The 22,955-nt window shown below is 35.9% G+C and overlaps 4 protein-coding genes across 5 annotated transcripts; 2 read left to right on the top strand and 2 right to left on the bottom strand.

Moving 5' to 3' along the window:
- Positions 1-1,127: 1,127 nt before the first annotated feature.
- LOC125189196 (alpha-L-arabinofuranosidase 1-like) lies at positions 1,128-7,195 on the top strand. 2 transcript variants are annotated; one of them, XM_048086463.1, is made up of 19 exons: positions 1,128-1,408; positions 1,623-1,712; positions 2,358-2,572; positions 2,795-2,849; positions 3,048-3,256; positions 3,720-3,841; positions 3,947-4,094; positions 4,247-4,316; positions 4,672-4,817; positions 4,926-4,971; positions 5,052-5,104; positions 5,396-5,540; positions 5,679-5,797; positions 5,872-5,943; positions 6,026-6,129; positions 6,208-6,264; positions 6,349-6,544; positions 6,627-6,773; positions 6,940-7,195. In XM_048086463.1, exons 3-19 carry the CDS (start codon positions 2,390-2,392, stop codon positions 7,087-7,089), a joined length of 2,022 nt encoding a protein of 673 aa, XP_047942420.1. In that variant the 5' UTR covers positions 1,128-1,408; positions 1,623-1,712; positions 2,358-2,389; the 3' UTR covers positions 7,090-7,195. The 2 variants fall into 2 exon arrangements, with proteins under 2 accessions (XP_047942420.1, XP_047942419.1); XM_048086462.1 differs by having other exon boundaries at positions 2,355-2,572.
- Positions 7,196-8,426: 1,231 nt separating this feature from the next.
- LOC125187255 (E3 ubiquitin-protein ligase At4g11680-like) lies at positions 8,427-11,661 on the top strand. Its single transcript, XM_048083810.1, has 4 exons — positions 8,427-8,995; positions 10,075-10,194; positions 10,339-10,636; positions 11,244-11,661. Exons 1-4 carry the CDS (start codon positions 8,562-8,564, stop codon positions 11,403-11,405), a joined length of 1,014 nt encoding a protein of 337 aa, XP_047939767.1. The 5' UTR covers positions 8,427-8,561; the 3' UTR covers positions 11,406-11,661.
- A 488-nt stretch (positions 11,662-12,149) lies between these two features.
- LOC125186908 (50S ribosomal protein 5, chloroplastic) lies at positions 12,150-13,356 on the bottom strand. Its single transcript, XM_048083395.1, has 2 exons — positions 13,214-13,356; positions 12,150-12,694 (listed from the first exon to the last, which is right to left on the bottom strand). The coding sequence occupies exons 1-2, from the start codon at positions 13,290-13,292 to the stop codon at positions 12,333-12,335; spliced, it is 441 nt and encodes a 146-aa protein (XP_047939352.1). The 5' UTR covers positions 13,293-13,356; the 3' UTR covers positions 12,150-12,332.
- A 1,583-nt stretch (positions 13,357-14,939) lies between these two features.
- Positions 14,940-19,299, bottom strand: LOC125187807 (splicing factor 3B subunit 1-like). Its single transcript, XM_048084450.1, has 2 exons — positions 19,242-19,299; positions 14,940-18,880 (listed from the first exon to the last, which is right to left on the bottom strand). Exon 2 carries the CDS (start codon positions 18,861-18,863, stop codon positions 15,087-15,089), a length of 3,777 nt encoding a protein of 1,258 aa, XP_047940407.1. The 5' UTR covers positions 18,864-18,880; positions 19,242-19,299; the 3' UTR covers positions 14,940-15,086.
- Positions 19,300-22,955: the final 3,656 nt, after the last annotated feature.

Below are 22,955 nucleotides of genomic sequence, written 5' to 3'. Positions count from 1 at the left end.
AATTCAATTATTTATAAATTTTTTGAATAAGTTAATTAATGAAGTATAAAATCTGAAATTTTTTATTTGTAGTTGTAGAAAAAAAAACCATCACAATAAATAACATAAATAAAAATTGATTATCAATTATGGATAAATTTTGAGATAGGTTAGTTAATGAGTACTAATATACTATGTAAAAACAAATTGAAATAATAAAAGAAAAAACTGAGCTTGTGGGAAATTGAACACAATCCCAGAGGCTGCTGGGCCTAGCGGATAACCACTAAGGCCGATAAATTAGCACAAATTTCATGACTATAAAATGTAGTATATAGTAAAATTTGAAATTATTGGGGTTTCATGGATCCCCCCAAAGCCCTACATATTATATATGTCCGCCACTGGTCACTACATTTCTAAAAATCATTACCCCCTGTTCTCGCCACGACAATCACTGACATTCCACTACATGGGAAGGTCACGCATGAACAATTTTAGGGATAGTAGTCAAGGAAGTATATTGACTTTGATTGGGGTTTCTGGGGTTAAAATTTTCTTGTGATATTTTAAACGAATATTGAAGAGATAAGTATTTTCTCGCTATCCCTATTGGATATTTTCATTAAAATTCTAAGAGACAAACTCACATATTTTCCATTTCTTTTATCATGATGTGTGAAGCACGTGTAACAATTGTATTATGCTATCACCTTAAAACTTATTATCAGATTCATCGAATTGACATTAAATAAAATAATTTTCAAAGTATTATTTTATCAATTTGTTTAAATTTAAATAGAAAAAAGTTGAATGACCCGAGATTGGTATATATTTATAATCCAGTAGGCAATGTTTTTAGTTTAAACTGAATTAAGTCCATCTTAATTGATGATTGTAGACCTGTAGTATATACTATATAGTAGTACTCCTAGTATTTATTGATGAAAAGAGTACTGAAAACTTAAAATAGGAATTATGAATTGATAGAAATTAAGACCATTAATATAGGATAATGACAAATTCTAAGTAACTACTTTAGTTAATGAGGAGTAGATGATTGCTAGTAATCCTGAATTTGTCAAAAAACAAATGCACATTTGCAAGAAAGGCCAATCTTAAGGGAAGGCAACTAGTTTCGTTAAGCCAAAGGCAAGATCAAAATCTGGAGTTGCGCACTCATAATTTTTGTGTCTTCAAGCAAGAAAAAAGACACACACTGAGTGTGTTTTTGGCAACAAATTTCAACGCCATTAAAGTGATTAAAGGTAATCACAATTCACAAACATCCATCCATTCAGTAAGAGTTGCTATATATAACTGCAACCCTCCCCCTCTCTCCCTCTCATCATCATCGACATCTCTTCTACTCTCTCACACAGTCACACGTCTCGGCGCAACACCCTCTTACCTGCTTGACCATTTCCAGGTAAAATTACCTTGATAAAATAGGGAAATCTCAGCTTTACTAAATAAAGTTTCAGTCTTTACTAACTACTTATTCCTTTTCTTTACAATCCTTTCTCGTTTGATGTCAATCTTAAATCCAGCTTTTCTTCTATTTATGGAATTCTTGATAGAAATGGATAATTTATAGAGGAAGATTGTTTTCTTTATTTTCCTTAAATGGTGGTATTGCGCAGGGCACATTCTGCTGTTGGATTTTTTTTTGCTATTTTAGGCAAAACCATTGACTTTGAAATCAAGAAGGAAGAGAAGAGCCTCTGGCCGAGGTAGAGTGACCACCGAATTTCAAACCTGACTAATACTATATTTCTTATTTAAACATGTTTCTTTTCGGACTGCAAATGAAATGGCAGTGATAGAAAACCCAATTTATGATTATAAATTGCTGAAAATGATTGTTGCATGTCCTTTTTGAAGTATGCAGTTTAGCCAATTTTAGCTTATCACTTCTTTGTTTCTGTTGCTAAGTGTAACTTTTCATATATGGATTATTTCTAGAATGTGGCATGGAAGATCACACTAATATGTATGAAAACTCTTGTTAAACAAACTGGCTTTCTGATTTCAGACGATATTTTGGTCCATGGACTTCTTTGGATGCTTTGTGTTCATGTCAATGTCTAAATAAAATCACATTAAATTCCAAAAACACAAAATGAAGAGAGAAACCAAAGATAATTATTTATGTCATAAATGGTAGTAATTTCTACAAGTTAATATCTTCAACAGTAAAGTTTGAAGCTAAATTTACTCCTGTTGTGATATAGCTAAGATTAAGTTGTTATGAAAGAGAACTTTTTCCACGACTATACATGGTTCTTTGCTTCTGTCGATTGGTTTGGCTCCTCTTTCTTCCTCTCCTCTTAAATGATATGAGAAAACTGAATTAGCATTCATCTTTCATGAAGTAGCCCAAACATACACTGGATCCGTTGCAGAAGAGATGGGTGCAATTACAACGTGGCCCAGAATTGTCTTCTTGATTTTCATTGCGTTGAGTGCGTTTTACTTTCACCAATCTTCTGCTGATGGGATTGAAGCAGACCAGCCTGTTGCTCTTTATGTAAACGCATCTGAAAAATCAGCAAAAAAGATACCAAAAACCTTGTTTGGTATATTTTTTGAGGTGAGTTTGATCAGCACCCTTGAGGTTTTTTATCTACAGCTATCTCATCAGCATCAATCACATCTTGCATCAGAAGAGTATCTTAGTCATTCCAACTGTTTTCTCAATTTAGTATTCCAGCTAAAAAGCAGAAAATATATTTTTTTTATTAAAACGACACATGAAGCCTTAGCCATGTTGCCAATTATATTGAGCTAATGAAATTCTTTGAGGTGTCTGCAGGAGATTAATCATGCTGGTGCTGGAGGATTATGGGCCGAGCTTGTCAGCAACAGAGGTCGGTGGAAGAATACTTTCTTCTGCATGTGTTGATAATAATGCTACAACAATTTTGATTTTATGAGGAATTTTGATTTTTAATTTCATTACCAAAATACTACTAGTAAATAACAAAATAATAACAATGCCATAGATTTAGAAATTATTGTCTCTTAGATTGAAACTAGCCTGTGGAGACTTATGCAAGTAACTGCAGGTTTTGAAGCTGGGGGACCTAATGTGCCTTCGAATATTGATCCATGGTCTTTCATTGGGAACGAATCATCTGTGATTGTGTCAACAGACCGTTCGTCATGCTTTGAGCGAAATAAAATTGCATTACGGATGGAGGTGCTTTGTGGTGAAGGTTCCAAAGCTTGTCCAGCTGGAGGAGTCGGCATATACAACCCTGGCTTTTGGGGAATGGTATAAGTATAACTCATTCTCTTTAGAACTGTAGAGGCCTCAGTAATAAATAGATACTCCCTCCGTCCTAAGGAAGATGACCCCTTCCTTTGGTTATGAAACTTTATTATATGTGTTTAGTGGTGAGAATAAATTAAGAGAAAGGGAATAAAGTAGAGATAAAAGTGTTTTCAATTTTAGTAATGGGTCATCTTAGTTGTAACAAACCAAAAAGGAAAGTGGGTCATCTTCAGAGGGACGGAGGGAGTATAATTTATGGTAATGACATGATTTACGAACTATCTTGACAAAGATACATACATGAGTGACTACTGTTTAACAGTTGACGTTGTTTCTCTACGATGTTTTGAACATCTATATAAAGTACCATGCACTAAAAACTTGCAACCAGAATTAATCTGAGTGAAGATTAGTTTCACGCGTACTTTTAGCTGACTTTTGCATTACTTATTTTGTTTTGCAGAATGTTGAACAAGGGAAGACATATAAATTGGTGTTCTATGTTCGTTCATCTGGGTCCATTAATTTGTCTGTGTCACTGACTGGATCCACTGGATTGCAGACGCTGGCATCTACTAGCATTGTGTAAGAATCAGTGGCTTGTACCTTATTTAGTTCCCAGATGTCTAAGTTTTGATAATCTATCTAATTTTTCTTCTATTAAGCCTCGAGTTGTACATGGTGTTGCAGAGCTTCTGACGTTTCAAACTGGACTAAGATGGAAGCTACTTTACAAGCGAAAGGAAGTGATGCAAACGCTAGACTTCAACTGACAACAACCAGGAAAGGTGTCATATGGTTTGATCAAGTATCATTGATGCCCACAGATACATACAAGGTATATGCATACCCAGTGCTAAATTTCACGCCATTATGCCCCTTGAATAATGGGCTCTTATGTGAGCATCCAAATCTCAAGCCCAATCATTTAATCATGGTGAAAAATGTGTGTTACTGTGACCTTGATTAAAAAGCTACTTCTTAACACAGGGACATGGTTTTCGCAATGATCTGTTTGCGATGCTGAAAGATTTGAAACCGGGGTTTATGAGATTCCCAGGTACAGCCAATATTTTTTTTTTCTTTTTTCAATCTTCTTGATGCAAAGATTAATCTGATTTGTATTATTGTTACCAATATCAAGTTCTATAAGATTTACTATATAGGTGGTCATTTAATTTATATGACCGTGGCCATAGCTATCTTGTTACGGGGAAACACTCCACTCCACTCCACTAGCTTAGACAGACGTTGGCCACTGAACACCAGCAGCTGATTATAGTGCAGAATGCAGATCCACTCTTTTTGTGTTAATTTTTTGTTCAGAGTTTCCATAAGAAATTCTCTACAACTATACTGTACTATGTTGTTGTGTGGTGCCTCACCTTGGGTACAATATCTATCTACGGTGTCAGGTGGTTGTTTTGTTGAAGGTGATTGGTTAAGAAACGCATTCCGCTGGAAGGAAACTATCGGGCCATGGGAGGAGCGGCCAGGGCATTTTGGTGATGTCTGGCATTATTGGACTGACGATGGGCTTGGTCATTTTGAATTCCTCCAGGTAAGATTTATAATTTCATTGTATTTGCAGCTTAGTATACACGAATCAGTACTCATGTTCACTCTATCTCGATGCCTTTTTTGTCCATTTAATACAACTATCATGAAGCTAGCGGAGGATTTGGGTACAGCACCGATATGGGTGTTCAACAATGGTACAGTTTATACTACATAATTAAATCTCTATATTTGTTGCCGATTTAACTCAAAACTCCTCTGCTCATATGGCTTTCAGGAGTCAGCCACAATGATGAAGTCGAGACTTCCAGCGTCTTCCCTTTCATACAAGTACTGTCTCGAACTATGTTTTTTAATCCACTGCTTGTTAAGGAAATAGTAATGTTTTCTGTAAGGAAATTATATAGTAGGTATAACATTGACCAGCTTCTTGGGATCTAGTCAGTCGAATTTCTGTCTCAAAAGTAGATGGATTCTTTTTCTTCTTGCTAAAACATTGTTAGTAGACGTTGTTAGGAAATTTCGGAATTTTCATGCTTACAAGGTTGACTGCTTCTTAGGTTTGGAGATCTGCATTAGCATGTTGTTTCATGGTTAAATATGTTCTTTATGCGACTGCAGGAAATATTAGATGGTCTTGAGTTTGCACGAGGCGATGCTCATTCAAAATGGGGTTCAGTTCGAGCAGCATTGGGGCATCCGGAACCCTTTGACCTTAAATACGTTGCAGTGGGGAATGAGGATTGTGGAAAGAAGTATTACCTTGGTACTAAAAATAATTCTTGACTCCCATTGTTCATCTATCCTTCAATGGAGCAAAAGAACATGCATAAAATAATTAACCAAAATTATAATTCAAGATAGTATAGCAGGTTGAGCTTCTTGTTATTTTCTGATGATGCAGGGAACTACCTCAGGTTCTACAATGCAATAAAGCGTACTTATCCCGACATCAAAATAATATCAAACTGTGATGGTTCTTCCAAACCGTTGGATCATCCAGCTGATTTTTACGATTATCATGTAAGGATTTGTCTTTTTTCGTACAATGTGGATGTAATGTATCGATCACTTATCCTCTATTTCCATGCTGACAGATATACAGCAGTGCAAGTAGTGTGTTTGGAACAGCTCAAAAGTTCGATAAAGCACCACGAAGTGGTCCAAAGGTATGCTTTCAGCATTTTCCAGTTTCAAGCATTGCAAGTTCGGTGCAGGCTAATGCTTGGATGATGTGATTAAATGGTGCAGGCTTTTGTGAGCGAGTATGCTGTCACCGGAGACGATGCTGGAAAGGGTAGTCTCATAGCAGCGATAGCTGAAGCGGGGTTTCTCATCGGGCTTGAAAAGAACTGGTATTAATCTTGTCCTATTTGAAAACGCACATGCTGTGTGATTTCAATTCTGATGAATGCTTCGCATTCCCTCTACAGTGATGCTGTTGAGATGGCAAGTTACGCACCTCTATTTGTGAACACGAATGACAGGACGTATGTGTTGGCTCTTTCACTCTAATTCGCTTGTCTCACATAGTTTCTTTTAGAGTCTCATGGCAAGCTGCAATTTTGCATTAGGTGGAACCCGGATGCAATAGTGTTCGACTCCTCCAAAGTGTATGGAACTCCTAGCTACTGGATGCAGCATTTCTTCCGGGAGTCAAATGGGGCGACCCTCCTTGATTCTTCCCTCCGATCCAATCCTGCAAGCTCTCTCATTGCTTCTGCTATAACATGGAAAGATGCAGACAGCAGGAAATACCTGAGAATAAAGGTGTTACTGTTGAATTTAACTGCTAAAATTCTTGGCTTTTTATGTAGTAAAAGATTCAAAAAGTTTAACATACTTCTTTTAGGTGGTGAATTTCGGAAGCAACAACGCGACGCTCCAGATTTCGGTTGATGGGTTGGAGGTGAACTCGCTGCAATCATCAGGGTCGACAAAGGTCGTACTGACATCTGGCAACCCGAAGGATGAGAATTCATTCCAAACTCCGAATAAGGTACTTGGATCACATATCTTCCTTCCTTCAGCTAGCTCACTGAGTTGTCAAAATCAGCCCGAATAGTGCATTTGGCCCGGCCCGGGTGTTTTGCACTGTAACAACGTGCACACCCCATTCCCCATAGTAATTCCGATCGTGTTTCATCTTCTATTCTCGTTTGCAGATCGTCCCGATCAAGAGTCAGCTGGACGAAGTGGGCGAGGAGATGGATGTGGTGGTCTCTCCCCATTCATTGACATCAATTGACTTGTTAATAAATTCCAACCCTATCAGAACCATGGGATCAAATTCTGTTGATGTATCTTCCTACTAAAGGAATGGTTCTGTCTGAATATTGTGTAATGTTAATAAGTTTAAATGGTAATATGTAAACTAATAAGTTTAGTGTGGGTTTCTCAGTTATTGAAGCAATATTTACATGTGCTGGCATGTTACTATCCTCACTGTACAAGTTTGCCACCGATATGGAAATGTATTACAAGAAAAATTAATATTTGAGAAATCAAATAAAATGTGGTGGATACAACAAATTCGGCCAAACCTTGCTTCAATCTAATAAGTCCAACAAAATATCTTATATCCCTACAAACTCATGCTAAAAGTTTCTATGAATGATCGCTTAAAGAAAACCTATAGTCAGTTTTGCAATCATATGAATGTAGCAATGAAAATACTAAATTATACTCCCTCCATTGGAATGGAAGCATTTCTTTCCAGCATGAATATTAATAAAAGATGTATAATATATTAAATAAAAAAAATAAAAAGGAGGTGAGAGAAAAAAGTAGAGCGAACAAAGTAAGAAATAAGAAAAAGTAAGAGCGAGACTTTTTACAAAAAAAATGACTCTATTGCTATAGAACGTACGAAAATGGAAAAATGACTTTATTATAATGGAATAGAGAAAGTAGTAAATTTCTCACAATTAAAATATTTAGTGATTTCAGGCGAGATAAAAATCATCAAAATAAAAGAGGAGATGAACTACTAGTATTAATAACCTAAGGGCTAGACTTGCGATACGCCCAACCAAAAGGGCTAGATTTGGTCTAAATATTTGGGTCAAAAGCCCAACCAACTTAATTTGGTGAGTAATAATTTTACTGCAAACATTTATTTTGTCCAAAATCTACAACCTCTTATTCTCATTTTCAGTAAGTAAATTGCTCAAAATAATTTATAAAGTAGCATGTTAAATTATTTTTAAAAAAATGGGTGGATTGTTGATATTATTATGAACACTGTGGAGAAGGCGACAGGTGCTTGAATTTACAACATTAACCTTGCGAAGGCATCTCATTCCATTTTCTCTTCTTGTGGTAGAAAGTAATCACTTTTTAACTAATTTCACTATTTCGTCACATTTTCAGCATAGTGTCCTTTTCAAATCACGATTAAATCCATCTCCTTTTCACAATTACGATTCCCCATTATTTTTCTTTTATCAAAAAGCATATACCAAATTAATGTAAGGATCTCATATTCAGGAAAATGGTGCTAAATAAGAGACAAATATCAAAGAAAATCGGCTTTTTGATTTCCCCCTTCAAATCTATTTCCCTCAATTTTCATTGCAGTTGAACGAGGATTTATTTAGGTTGTCTACTTGTCGTTTAGTCAAACAATTTGTGTCGTATGACTAAGCTCACCTGCCCCCCACTGGACCCCACCACCAAACTACACTGAACCATTTTCATCTCCCCTTCCCAATAGGTTCCTCCACCAGTCTTCACCCCCCTACTCCATAGCTCTCCTCTCTCTCTCTCTCTCTCTCTCTCTCTAGTGATGAACCAAGAATTTCCGCGGGTTTTACTCGGCGGCAGCGATGTGGGGTTTGCAAGAACTTCCATAGCCACCTCCTTGTCACGCCCTTTTACCAGAACATCCGCCAACTCCGATCAAAATCAAGTCTTGATTGATGTTGAACCTGAAATTTACAGCAATGGCGAGGATGCTGGTGGTGATTGTGGCTATTCTAGGCCGTTTCTGTTTCTGGACATGATATGGAACTTGGCATTTGTTGTGGTGTCTGTGTTGGTGCTGCTGGTCACCCTCCGAGAGCGCCCTTCCACGCCTTTGAGGTTGTGGCTTTCTGGCTACGCTCTGCAGTGCCTTCTGCATGTGGGGTTTGTGTGGGATGAGTACCAAAGGCGAAGTCTTGATCACCAAGACTGCTGTTTTCCAAGAGGCTTGTTGTGTTCAGCTTTCTCTCACAATAGGTAACTTCATCTTCATTTCTTTATGGACTGTTTGGACATGGGAATTTGTGATTCATTCATGTTGGTTTTGGAGGGTTTTGTTTTGTGATTAATTATGTTTTCTATGTTACTAGTTAGCAAATTGCATATTAGGGGAAATTGCATTGCAGGTGTTGACTTTGTTAATTTAAAGGGCTCCTTATAATATTTAATATATCTGTATATGATTGGTACTCTATTATTGTTTTGAGGGGTATGAGGTTGAGCTTTGAATAATCTTTGCTGCATTTTCAGAATATATCCATTTGTGTTGATTATTTTAGTCAGATCCTGAAGCAATGATAGCTTTCATCCATGTAAATTGTGTAATCATAAAAGTAGAATCGAGGGGGTTAGATATTGGCCCCGGTTTTATGGTATTGGTTTGATACCAAATTGTGTAGTTTGTTATATGCCATAGGTTAGCCTTTGCTACTTATTGTTTACAACTCATATGACACCCCATCAGGCATTCTCTTACTGATGTTATGTAAGAAGTAAGAACCTTGATGGGTTTTTTTTCAGATAAGAGGATAAAAGACCAGATATATATTTGACTAGTGCTTATAAGTGTGGCTCAGTGCTTCAATAAGTAGGAATCAAGGCAAGGAATAGATGAAACCCATATTTTATACGTCGATTTGTCATTAAAAGATTTTCATGACCTCAACATAACTTATGAGACCTGGAGAAAGTTGCTGGTGTTGAATCTATTCTATTGTACTTATGCATATGAATGGTTTTATTGAATGGGACAATCATATATATTTAATGGTAATGAAGATTCCTTCAAATCTGAAAAGGGATATGAATGTTCACAATTCAATGTCATAGTACGCAATGTGATATATATGAAGTTAATAGAACAGTATTTGGCAAGCAAAGTTTCTGTGAAGAAATGATTGGTTGATGACTAGTGACATATAGTTGCAATGCGAGGTGGTAATTAGTGAAACCGTTCCCAATAATAAGTTTCTTACCTATTGCCATTTAATATAAATCACTGAATTAATGAAGAGTCGGATATATGAATTTCTCGTTTTGTTTTCTATAATTTTCAGCATCATCAAGAAGTTGGAGTCAGTTAATACTATTGTTTCGTCCGTCTGGTGGGTTTTTGGATTTTATTGGATAGTAATCGGAGGCCAGCCACTTCTGCAAGATTCACCTCGTCTTTACTGGTATGCTATGATTAATTCCTTATACACTTTGATGCATTCAAGTATCAAAGTCTTGAAATACAGTTTTAAATTAATAATACCAGTTTTGTCTATTAAGAAGTATGGACACCAAAGCCCTAATAAAGTGGGATCCCTAAATTGCAGGTTGTCAGTGGTTTTTCTAGCCTTCGACGTGTTTTTCATGATCTTCTGCATTGCGATGGCGTGCATCATTTTCCTTCTGATGTTCTGTTGTTTCCCGATCTTAGCCACAGTCGCCTATGCAATGACTATAGGAGACGGAGCCTCTGAAAATGATATCAGGTCTCTTCCCAAGTATATATATAGGCCACAGGATACTGAAGGGGCATTTCAAAATGAAAAGAAACAAGAGGTTGATTTAACTGCACTGGAAGGCGATAGCATCTCCATGGCAGAGCTTGTTCTTCATCCAGAGGATTCTGTAAGTATCTATTATCGCTTTTTTATGTACTAACCTCGTTCGGCAGCTTGGTTAGTTACGCTCAAACTTTGAATGCTTAAAATGCAACAGCCAATCACCCATAAGAAGATTGTTTTTCTTGTTATGCTTAGAAGTTTGGAAATAGGAAATATTAAAATCTACCTTATGGGTTTTATGCTTCGTTGTGAATATTCATATGTTGTAGCATCAACGTCATGTGAGGAGGAAGCGAATGAAGTACTCCTCTCATCACCTTTTGTCTGTCTAGTTTGTGCGATGGATTATAATCGTACTAGTTAACTTGATATGAGCCGGAACTTCAAATTATTATGAAATTATCCTGATGCCATAAATATCCAGTTTTTGTATCACCCTTCAATTTCGAATAGGTAAAAGAAACTACTTGACCTTCAACTTATTCGGTGCATTGTCATTTTGATTATTCCTTACAAGTAGTATAAAATAGTACGAAGATTTTTTTTATTTTAACTACAACATTATGGACTGCTAATCACCTCTTTGAACATATTTTTGTCACTTAAATTGCTGCATACCTTCATATATCAGCTCAATTCTATCTGATCGAAAGTGTTCCTTCACCGTGCAGGAATGCTGCATATGCCTTTTGAAGTATGCAGACGGAGCAGAGCTTTGCACCCTTCCCTGCAACCACCATTTCCACCACAAATGCATCACGAAGTGGCTCCGCATCAATGCAACGTGCCCTCTTTGCAAGTTCAACATTCTCAGAGGCGACACATTGGTTTAACCAATCCCGACCTTATACTTACTATCGAGTAACTTTACCGGATCACCAAAAAAAGGATCAGCAGAGCAAATTCTTGCTGATCTGCCAGCTACTGTATATTGGTAAAAAGGTGAATCCTGTAAAAATGTAGAGCAGTTTTCTGTATTGTGGTTTCTTAGTTGTAAGAAGATTTACAATATGATACTATATTTGAAGGGCGTTTTGGCCATTAGCTATGATAGTAGAAATTAACAAGCAGCTTCTTGCTCTTCTTTTATGGGTTTTCCTTCTAGTTTGGAGTTTTCCCACTGAAAATATTCAAGTAAATAGGCTCCACCACATTGGGTTATGGAAGTAAGTGTGACATTTCTGCTAACACAATTTTAGGTTAGTGGTTTTAGTCAAACACAATATTGCTCACCAATCATAACCATGCTTTGATTGTCAGTCAAAAGTTCACAATAATAAGATCCAGTTGGTGAGTTCAGACCAGTTCTTTTTTAAACTTAAATAGAAAAAAACATGTCAAATTAATACCCACACTACATCACTAAGAAAGAGATTTAAAAAAAAGTCAAACTTTCTTTTATTGCAGTGTCAGTTCCGACCAATCAAGTTGAGACCAAGACTTGAATTTCCTTTATACAATCCTCATTAATTTGACAGTGTAATTGTAGGTTGATGAAACGATCTGGATCTTGAGAAGTTAGTTGCTGAAGTCAAGATTTTGGTGTTGGTTTCAAATGATGATCGGATGAGCCTAAATTGATGTTGCAAGAAAACAAAATCGATTCCTTTTCAAGTTAAGAATTCAAAGGTTGGGGTACATTCTAAGGAGAGGGAAAAACTTGGATTCAAAATATCATAGTCCATCCAAAACTAAACTGGTAGTTGATGAAATAATCATAATGTGAATTTTGATAACAAAAAAAGTAAGGGAAATGATGTTCAAACGTTCTTGTTCTTCTTCATCTTTGAAGGCGGCCATCGTCCCTTCTTCCTCAGGTGTCGCTTCCTCACGAGGCGCTTCCTCCTCAGCCTGATTTTCTTGGCCAGCTTCATCTTGATCCTCTGCTGCTCCACTTCCTGAACCTTTGACTGCAAAGGGAGGTTCTCAACGGGAGTGCTTTTCTCTTTCCCGCCTGAAGCAGGGACGGGAGACTCTGAGGCAGTGGATTCTGTTCCATCGACATCAGAGGAGGCCTTAACGATCAATGCACCCCTGTTGTTGAGAAAAAAGGGTGCTTGAATCCGGCCTCCCACAAAGGCTCTTTGATGCATAGCAATGGCATTGTGGGTCAACCTGGTGCCTGGTAACAAAACATTTGCATTATCAACTCAGCAAATTCCTATGAATTTTATCACATGTTATGAATGACCTGCAAACTGTCACAACAATAGTAGAATAATAAATTAAATACAACTGATAATAAGCAGAGTTCAATAACTTTGATGTATTTATAGGATAGGATAAGATGAGCATGATCTGCAAAGGAGCGGAAATCTACAATCAAAATGCAGACCACCTGCTTGTGAAAATATCTAAAAGAAGCAGATAGATACAATAGCACAAACTATACAGTGAAAACCAAAATCAGCTCAAAGCATATCAAAGAACAAGATTTTTCGTTAATTCCTAGTCAAAAAATACAAGAGAAGGAATCGAGCAAAACGTATTTCATCTTTCCTAACCAAAAACTCAGTCTTTCTTCAAATCGGTAACAAAACGATTAAAGATATGGAGAAAAAAACTCAACAATTCTTATATAAAATAAAAATGTAAAGGCGCGACTCAACGAAATCAGTGCATCTAATGGCATCATACTTACAAGGATTAGCAGAAATCCTGGAAGTTGAGGGTGAAGTGAGACACACGTAGGAGAGGGGAGAAGTGAAGAGGAGAGCCATTCCTCCAATATGGATAAGCCTTTTTCTGAATATCGAAAATAAAAGGGATTTGTGATATTCCTTTTCAATTTATCCATGCCCTTTTAAAAAAAAAAAAAAAAGTTTTCTTACATTAATATACTATTCGTCTACTCCTTCACTCCCACAAAATATAAATATTTACAATGGCACGAGAATTAATGCAATAAAATAAAAGATATATAGTATTATTATGGGAGAATGTAACTTATCTTATTAGAAAAAATAAAGTTATCAAAATGTAAAATATCCTTATTTTTATGGAACGGGTGATAACAAAAAATATAATCCCTTCGTCTCCTAAAATTAAAAACTTTTATAACGAATTTCTAATTTTAGGGGACGGGAGGAAGTATTCACTTTCTATTTAACATTTAGGAAACAACACCCAAATATAAACTCTTATAAATATTCGAAAACATTTAAAGAGTTTTAATAAATCGGACTATATACATTTCAGAAGAACAACTCCAAGAGAAAGATATAAATTGAGAAGATATATTTTTTATTTATTTTTTCAAAAATGTAAATAAACCCTTTTAAAAGGAATTGAATTCTAAGAATATCCCCAAGGAAAGAGGTAAATGGAGAGGTAAAGTCTTATAACTACCATATTTGTCTTATTTTCATGAAAAATCATTCTTCAAGCGGAAGGTATTTGAAAAGGTATTATACATTTTCCAATTTTAAAAAAGTATCTTTAAAATCTTATAATTACCATATTTGTCTTCTTTTCATGAAAATCCATTCTCCAATGGAGAATGTAATTGAGATTTGAGAGGTATTATACTTTATGTTTTAGAATGCATTTTGTACTTTTTTTTTATTTTAGAAATAATTAACCTTTCTATATTTATGGAGTATATCTTTTTTTTTTGGAATTTGTTACTTTTTAGAATGGTAGTATATTTCTTTTTTTAAAAGTAATTAGATTATATACATTTTTAATATTGTGTTTGTCTCATAAGAATATGCATTCTTTCCTTTTTAGTTTGTTCCAAAAAATATACTCCCTCCGTCCCGGAGTATTAGACTCACTTCTTTTGGGCACATGATTTAAGGAATTAATATTTAAATAGTTAAAGTGGAGAGAGTAAAGTATGAGAGAGGAAAAAAGTAGGGGAGGGAAGAGATAAAAAAGTAGGTAGAGAATAAAATAAGATAGATGCTTTTTGCTAAAAAAGGAAATGAGTCTATTATGTTGGGACATCCCAAAAAGGAAAGTTGGTCTAATATCTTGGGACGGTGGGAGTATGAAGTTTCTAATTTTAGAAACTCTTTTTTCTCTAATAAAGTGGGACCCATTAGAGAGATGCAGAAGATGACGTTAACAGGTGGTGTTCCATTTTGATGTTGATGAACTTCTCGTTCTTCATGTTGGTGATTATGTTGTTGGGTTCTCGTCATACTAGGAAACTGAAAGACCAAGATGAAGAAAGAGAAGATGATGAAGAAAGAGAAGTTCCTCAACATCAGAATGGAGCGAAAGATAATGATTTTGTGATCCCAACCTTGCAGAGTTAATTCAGATGATGAATTGATGATGTAAATAGATCTCTATATTATTACTGTGCTGACTTGCGTCACAAACTGCAGCAATCAACCAGTTAAACACATTGCCTCAAAAACTGCAGAACATAATTCTAACAATTCATTCATGCGAGCAAACTAGTTCCACATATCCTAATATGTGCGAGCAGACAATTTTAACCATTCAAATACATGTAATAATCAAAAGAAAAGTGGCAAATCTTGGTAATATTATGTCACCTAGCATCAGACAAACATATGCAGTTCAGGCCTAGAGAATACATTGCTGTCCTCATCCTCGAGTACGGGATACGAAGCAACGAGCGCATCTTGAGCACCGATGTATAGCGAATTGTAGATCTTCCAGTACACTTCTCTAACCTTCCTTGCTGGATGGAACAGCCCCTGCAGACAGTAGTTTAGCACAACGGCAGCACCCAATGCCACCCTCATGCCTTCGATAGCTTCCATGACAGCATTTATCACATGCGGCGACGTCTCAAAAATGTTTGGCCATACATAGTTCATGAGGTGGACAAGAGCATCCTCGCATCCAAGGCCTGCAACACCAAGAGCCATGTGCTTCACAGCTGATGCTGCCGTTTGCCGATGAACTAGATCCCTGTCCATGAGTGCATCCTCCAGCAGGGGAGTCACTGCGTATATGTAGTCTTTTCCCATTTCACCGATGTATTCAAACAGGAAAGACAGCGATTTCAAGACACCATTCTGCACGTTCAGCTCAGGGACGCGGTATTCGTTCATCAATGCGGGAAGGACCGTGAACGGTGAGCATGTTTCTGCAACAATTGCTATGGCCACAGTCGTGCACACACGATTTTGACGTTCCTGAACCTTGAGGTTGTTCAGCAATGTTGCGAGAACATCTTGCGGCCCAATGGCCTTAGCAATGTAACCGAAAGTGTTGACTGTTGCTCTGCGGATACCCTTCTTGTGTGCTTTGAGCATCTCCAGGAGCTCGAAGCATATCCTCATCCACTCCCTTGCAGGAACAAATTCAGCACCACGATCAGCAATTCTTCCAACGAGATCAATACAGTTTTCTTGGACTTTCTCATGACGATTCTTCAATATAGGAGTCAGCCGAGGAAGCAAATCTTTGATAGGTGGAGTCATCTTAGTCATACCAATAACATTGACAATAGCCTTGAGAGCACCCAATATTGAACCCAAAACCTCTGGATATTCCTCCCCCAGATACTCGTACAACACGACGCCAAGATGCCCCATCAGTTGTTCTTCTCCACACTGTTTCATAACCACAGCAATCCTAGATATAAGATCTGCTGCTTGTTGTCTCACTTTTGCACTCTTATTGTTAAGACGCCATTTTATGGTACCGCATATTTGGGGAAGATATGGCTTCACTCTCTGGCCAAGGGAGTTCACAACAGCGCCGAAACCGTTGAGCATAACATTGGCATCATCACTAGTTTGTTCTTGGAATGCATAAAGAATACCATCGATTAATAGCTCCTCCAAGCGAGCATCAATATCAGATGCCCCCAAGTTGGCAACCACCTTCTCAATTGTCTCCATTACCATCCTTCTATAAGGCTCACTTTCGTCTTTCAGGTCTTCAACAATCCTTCCAACTATATCAGCAACCCCAACTTTGTTAGCTATCTCAACCGTCGTCTCCACAAGTTGCTTATAATTTCTTCTATCCAAGGCCATCCTCCGGACCCAAAAATTGCGGAAGAATTCAGGAAGGATATCATTTCTGATGTATTCTGCCTCAACACCTTCCGTACTCACACATTGCTTCACCACTTTCAGCACAATCTTCTTCATTTCTTCATCCGGAGACTGGAATTCACGAATCAGAATAACCATGACTTCCTTTGTATAGTAGCTAGCATATATAGCATCCATGAGTGGTATGATGAAACCAATCGCCTTAAGGAAAGCTGCAAGTACTTTCCCACGATGAGATCTTATACCCTTCCAAAGAGGCTTCAACACAGAGTCAAAGCTTTCAATACCATATGGAGCAGCAGCCTCAGCAAGAGCAGCCAGAGAAAGAGCTGTAATTGTTCTGACTTTCTGATTTTCATCATTAAGCCCATGCTCAATGATCTCAACAAGGGATCTCAAGTGAGGAAGTACTGCACAGCCTATTAAAATAGCGATCTGCTGCACAATCTTGATACCAGTGTGCCGCGCTTGCCATGACTTCTTACTCTGACAGACAGCTTTCAAGAATGGCAACAGAGCAGGAATCCCAAGGGCAGAGGCAACGACACTAAAAGCTCTAGCAGTGGTGTTTCTAACATACTCATCTATGTTATCAATATCTGGACGCATTGCAGCAATCATAGTGGCCAACCCAGCTGCCTTGCTCAGATTTGAGATGATTTCTCTACCTTCTACACGAGCATAGTAATCTTCATCAATCAACAAAGGCTCAATAACCACTAAAATTTTGTGGACATATGGACGAACCAGTTCATCTAACTTGTAGAGCACCCTATCAATAACTTTTACCAGCAAGTGTCTCTCTTGATCTTCCAGTGTGGGCTGCATAAGCAGTGGCAGAATACGGTTGAACAGAGGCCCAGCACCCAATTCCCTTGCCTTATCTGTAAGCTGTCTCAGAGCAGTCTTCCTCTGTGGAGGAGTGCCATTTTTAACTTTTAGCAAGAGTTTCATGATCTTACGCTCCTTCTGCTCTTCCGGAGACAGCTCTTCTTCATTTTCTTCGTTCAGCAGCGAGCCAAAGTACTGATAATCTTCTGGTTTCATAAATGGCAAACCACCAGGCAACTCTTTAGGAACATCAAATTGCTGTCCTCGATTCTCTTCTGGAATGTTATAAAGAGGTGTTCCCATGGGAGTCGGTGTAGCAAGAAGTTTCCTAGCAGGGGTTCTGATAGGAACATAGGAGGCAGGGGGTTCCAAAATCTTATACCCTTCTTCTGGAAACATTGAATCCAGCTCCTCATCAGTCAGTGGCCTATTCCTTTCCTCAATGTCCTTCTCCCACCTTAAGAGATTATATTGTTCAGGAGTCATCGCGCTTCGCATAAGAGCATTTGGTGTGGGTGTAGCCATGTCAACAGCCCCAAAAGGAGTGACACCAGGGGTATATGCCGCAGCAGGTGTTGCGCCAGGAGTAGCACTACCCATAGTGGCTGGAGTCTCATCCCACCTGGATCTCTGCCGTTTTGGGGTCGGAGTGGCTAGCCCTCCCAGCTTAGGTGTGGCATCCCAAGCCATTCCTGCAGGTGTTGCTCCAGGTGTAACACCTCCAGCAGGAGTTGATTCAGAATCATTAAGGCGTCCAGGGGTTGGAGTCTCATCCCATCTATTTTTCCTAGAGAGCGAGGGTGTTGCATCCCCAATCCTCCCAGGAGTCGGTGTTGCATCCCACCTCCCAATTCCAGGAGTTGAGTCAGGCATATCCCAGTCAGATGCTGCCTTAGATTTCTTTGTACCACCAGCATTCTCATCTTGGGACATATCCCATCTATTCCTCTTCTTTGGCTTCTCAACATCTTTCTCCTTCTCCTTGTTCTCCTCCTCTTCCTTCTTTCTTTTTGCTATCTCCCTCCTCACCTCCTCTTCCTTACGCTTCAGCGCTTCTTCCTTCATCACATCAACATAAGTCCTCACTTCAGGACCAGGGGTCTTGTCCTGGAAAGGATCATTTCTCTCTGGGGATATAATCCTATTCAACCTTCTCCTCCTATAATCATCTTCACGGTCAATAATCTTGCCTGGCTGCTTGAACCCAGACATCTCATCCTCCTCCCCAGACCTCAGAGTCTCCTTATAATATTGCTTTGGAGCAGTAAATGAAGCCATCTTTCGAGCAATCTCATTCTCAGCTGGATCTGCATTATCATCGTCCTCGTTCACAGCTATAGATTGTTCATAGCCTTCAAACTTGTTTGAACTATAGAGATCAGTGTCAAAGGTTAGAGAAGTGAGTGCAGCAAGGTCCTTCTCCATTTTTTGCCTTTCCTCTTTCAACCTTTGAATCTCCAAATCGTCATCCATCTTCACTATCCCCAAAGCTGAAAATGCAAATAAACGAACCAGCAAGTTATAATAAACATGAAACCTACTGAAATACCAAAATAAACAGGAAAACATGTTACTTCACTTAAACATATTACATACAAATATTAACCAGCAACAACAACCTATAGTTTAAATCGAAGAAACTGAGTAAAATTATTTCTCCTCTTTACTCGGAACGATTGAATGGTGCGAGAAATGAAATACAAAGAAAAACACGCATTTCATCGACGATTAAGAAAATTAAATGATGTAATCCAGAGATTAGATTAAAACAAAAAACTAACATGAATGGACTAAATGCGGAGATGCATAGCCCTAGGGTTTTGACGACAAAATGGGGAAATTAGAGTTAACCTGTTCCGTTTCAGCTGAACCGACTGCAGCAAAAGGAGATGCGAAATATCAATTGCGCAATGCCGTTTCATTTTTTCAATATACTGACACCCTATTTGGATCCGTACCGACCCGTAAATCGCTTTAGTCGGATCCTCACACGGTATAACCCGGCCCGAATTTACTTAATTTACGGACTAGTAATAATTTGTCATAAGAGTACTTTTTTTTATATACTCATTTTAATTTTAAAAATAATACTCTCTCACTTCCATAAAAGTAGATGGCTTCTGTCATTTTGTTCTGTTCCATAAAAATAACAATTTGGGTTTGCACTCTTGAATTGGTTTAACTTATATAAACTTTCTTAAAATTCACTAAATCAATCATATTAATACACTTAAAGTATCGAATATTTTTAATATATAAATGTGCCACCACGAGGTTGATGGTACTTATAATTTTATTATTAATATTATTTATAAAAAAGTTTTTTATAAATAATAATGTTATTGGTTCATGATGTTATAATTCTATCTTGATGGATGTAATATTTTGAAGCAATGAACTCTATATTATATACGAGGTTGATGGTACTTATAATTTTATTATTAATATTATTTATAAAAAAGTTTTTTATAAATAATAATGTTATTGGTTCATGATGTTATAATTCTATCTTGATGGATGTAATATTTTGAAGCAATGAACTCTATATTATATTTTTAATAATTATAATAATTGAAGTGACGTTGTTTTTCAAGTATTGATTTAAAATTATTTTAATTATTGTTTTATAGAATTGATTTATGACCCCCGTTTGATTTTATTGTTACTCTATTTATTTGATTTGTTGGTAATATCAATATAGAGTGAAGAAATTGCTTGAACCGTGCAACACCGAGGTTTGACACATAATGAGGCATATTGTAAACTTTTAAATTGTAGATAATCTATGTCAAAGAAGTATTTTGGTTGGTAAAAAATCATTTTGCATATCTCTAATAATATGCATTTGGTCTTTGTCATGCATCCTAACTGTGTTAACTATAATAAATTACTCCATATATCAATTATGACATATACTTTATATTCCCTACCATCAGTGTAAACTACATGTTGATAAACTCCATCCTTCCGTCTCCCTAAGCCATGAATTTTAATATTAATTTATTGTAATGGAAAATGTTGAATATATTTTTAATACAAATATTTAAGTTGAATAGTAGTACTGGTAATTTTTATTAGAGTGAATTATATAAATGGTACATGATCTTTCATTTTCGCACACAAATAGTATCTGATCTTAATTTTATATCGTATTTGGTACCCCATTACAAAAATAACTCTAGGTACCAAATATATGATTTTTTTGTTATGGAGAATATTTTTGAAAATTTCAATTAAATTGAATCAAATATGTGACTTTTTTTCTTCCTTTCTTATTTCTTTTTTTCTCTTTAGTTTATTCTTCTTCTTTTTTTATTCATTTTCTTCTTTCTTTTTAGTATTTATCTTCATTTCTTCTTTCTTTTTTCTCCTTAGTTTATGTTTCCTCTTTTTTCTTTTTTCTTCTTTCTTTTTAGTGTTTTATACATACATCTAATTGCATTCATAATATAAATCAATAACAAAACACCTAATTAAATTAATTATTTAGAGTAATTGAATCAATTGAATATTTATAATTAAATTATTTATACTCATTTTACGGTGAAACACCTAACTAAAAATATTCAACTCTTTATCACTATAAATACAATTCACAATTTTAAATTTTGATTAAAACTATATTGATTAGTTATTAATTTAATATTATAAAATAATAGTAATTATTTATTAATTACTACTAGTTTTTACTATTATAACAATAATATTATTATAATAATTAAATATAATTATAACTATAATTATGATTAAGTATATTTAAATGATATTAAAAATAAATTAATTATTAATTTATAACATCAAAATAATAATATTAATATTGATTAATAATATCACATTTGGTACTAGTTTTGTCAATACCCAAAATATCCTTTGTGATACAAATGGAAAAATGAATTTGTTTAGAGGGTATTTTAGGGAGAAAATTGCATTAAGTACCAAAAATTTGATTAATAGGTACCACAAATGATATAAAATAAAGATCAGATACCATTTATATGCGAAATTGAAAGATCATGTACCATTTATATAATTCACTCTTTTTATTAATAGCATGCATATGCATATTAAATTTCCAAAAATTAATGTTTGAATATTTTGTTCAAGTGTGATTGCTCCGTTTTAGTTTAAGAGTATCCACAATAGAGCCTGGAAACCGGCCGGTCGCATGCTGCGGTTTTTGGGGCTCTATTGCATGTGGGAAAATGGTGGAGCGCTTAGCGCACTCGCCCATGCGAGCGGCGGGTTCCACGGTACTATTGCAAGCGTTTTCTGCCAGATTGTGTTTATTTACTTTAAATACTTACATTATTCTATCTTTAAATATCTTTATTCTTCTATCGTATTGGTATTTTAATCTATGTCATTTGTTTTCTAAATCGACATTTAGAATAACAAAATGGAGTATGAAAATTGGTGAAATAAGTTGGCAGATTTTGGGATCGGCGCTATTGTATGTGTTTGGGCTAAAATTTAAAATGTTGCCGTGGTAGGTGAAAAATGGGTTGTTGGCGGATATTGGGCAATTCTATGTCCAATATTATGGATGCCCTAAGATCCAAAATTGTTCTAATCAACATGTGTCTATGTTATTTTAATTTTCAACTTATTTTATCTCATGTTTTTAGTTGTTTGATAAGGTTATTATAGACATATCTGATTTTTAAAGTCTACTTAATAATATTCTGTATTACTATCTTTCATGGAGGTTTCGACAGTAAAAAAATTAAGAATCTAAAGATATATATAAATTTTTAAAGTTTAACAATTAAAATAAAAATTATTCCATGAAATTCTTAAAATTAAAATTTTAAACCCGATTGTTATTCATATCACATATACCCCATCCAAGGACGGGTTATTCAGTCGGTTAGGTTAAAAACCGAACCAAAAAGTTGGTTAACCAAAAAATATATCTGCATATATATAAAACCAAAAATGAACCGATATAAAATTGGTTACCAAATTAACCGACCAGTTTTTAGTCGATTATTTAAATTTAACCGAAATAAAAATTTTAACATGCCTTGGCTGACAAGCTAATAAGACCCGCTAGCACATTAAATAGGGGGGAGGATTTGAAAATCTACTCCCAATCCCATTTATAGCTAAACTCTTTTTCCATATTTTGTTCATATTCGATGTGGGATAAATTTATGCCTCCATTTTTTTTTCAAAATGCACACAAAGCAAGGATTACATTAGCATGCTTTTCATACTTACGTTTGAAATCCAACATTTTATATAAGAATATTGCATTTTAAATAAATGACTACTCCTTATTCAAATAAGTGTTCTATATATATTATATATGCAATTTATATAATTTGATAAATATATTTAATTTTAATGATAAATTTTAATTAATGTTTCCACTGAAACAGTTACGAGAGATGTCAAGATAATAGCTTATATCTTATTTCTCATCCCTTATTACGATGTCAAGATAATAGTTTATATCTTATTTCTCTATCCCTTATTACTTACATATATCAATGGACAATGATTAATAAATTTACAAATTTCTCACTTATTCGATTTGCTTCCAAGCATGCATTTCAATACATC

Source organism: Salvia hispanica, chromosome 5 (assembly GCF_023119035.1).
Source record: "Salvia hispanica cultivar TCC Black 2014 chromosome 5, UniMelb_Shisp_WGS_1.0, whole genome shotgun sequence".
Classification (NCBI taxonomy): domain Eukaryota; kingdom Viridiplantae; phylum Streptophyta; class Magnoliopsida; order Lamiales; family Lamiaceae; genus Salvia; species Salvia hispanica.
This window is presented reverse-complemented; position numbering and strand designations above follow the sequence as displayed.

What these genes read in the sequence shown, in the direction of transcription:
- LOC125189196 (XM_048086463.1), top strand. Translation starts at nt 2,390, where the DNA reads ATGGGTGCAATTACAACGTGGCCCAGAATTGTCTTCTTGATTTTCATT. An exon ending in TGGAAAGAAGTATTACCTTG is followed by an intron (nt 5,541 to 5,678) that starts GTACTAAAAATA and finishes CTGATGATGCAG; the next exon opens with GGAACTACCTCAGGTTCTAC. An exon ending in CTGATTTTTACGATTATCAT is followed by an intron (nt 5,798 to 5,871) that starts GTAAGGATTTGT and finishes CCATGCTGACAG; the next exon opens with ATATACAGCAGTGCAAGTAG.
- LOC125187255 (XM_048083810.1), top strand. Translation starts at nt 8,562, where the DNA reads ATGAACCAAGAATTTCCGCGGGTTTTACTCGGCGGCAGCGATGTGGGG. An exon ending in TCAGCTTTCTCTCACAATAG is followed by an intron (nt 8,996 to 10,074) that starts GTAACTTCATCT and finishes TATAATTTTCAG; the next exon opens with CATCATCAAGAAGTTGGAGT. An exon ending in GATTCACCTCGTCTTTACTG is followed by an intron (nt 10,195 to 10,338) that starts GTATGCTATGAT and finishes CCTAAATTGCAG; the next exon opens with GTTGTCAGTGGTTTTTCTAG.
- LOC125186908 (XM_048083395.1), bottom strand. Translation starts at nt 13,292, where the DNA reads ATGGCTCTCCTCTTCACTTCTCCCCTCTCCTACGTGTGTCTCACTTCA. An exon ending in CAGGATTTCTGCTAATCCTT is followed by an intron (nt 12,695 to 13,213) that starts GTAAGTATGATG and finishes TTTTGTTACCAG; the next exon opens with GCACCAGGTTGACCCACAAT.
- LOC125187807 (XM_048084450.1), bottom strand. Translation starts at nt 18,863, where the DNA reads ATGGATGACGATTTGGAGATTCAAAGGTTGAAAGAGGAAAGGCAAAAA.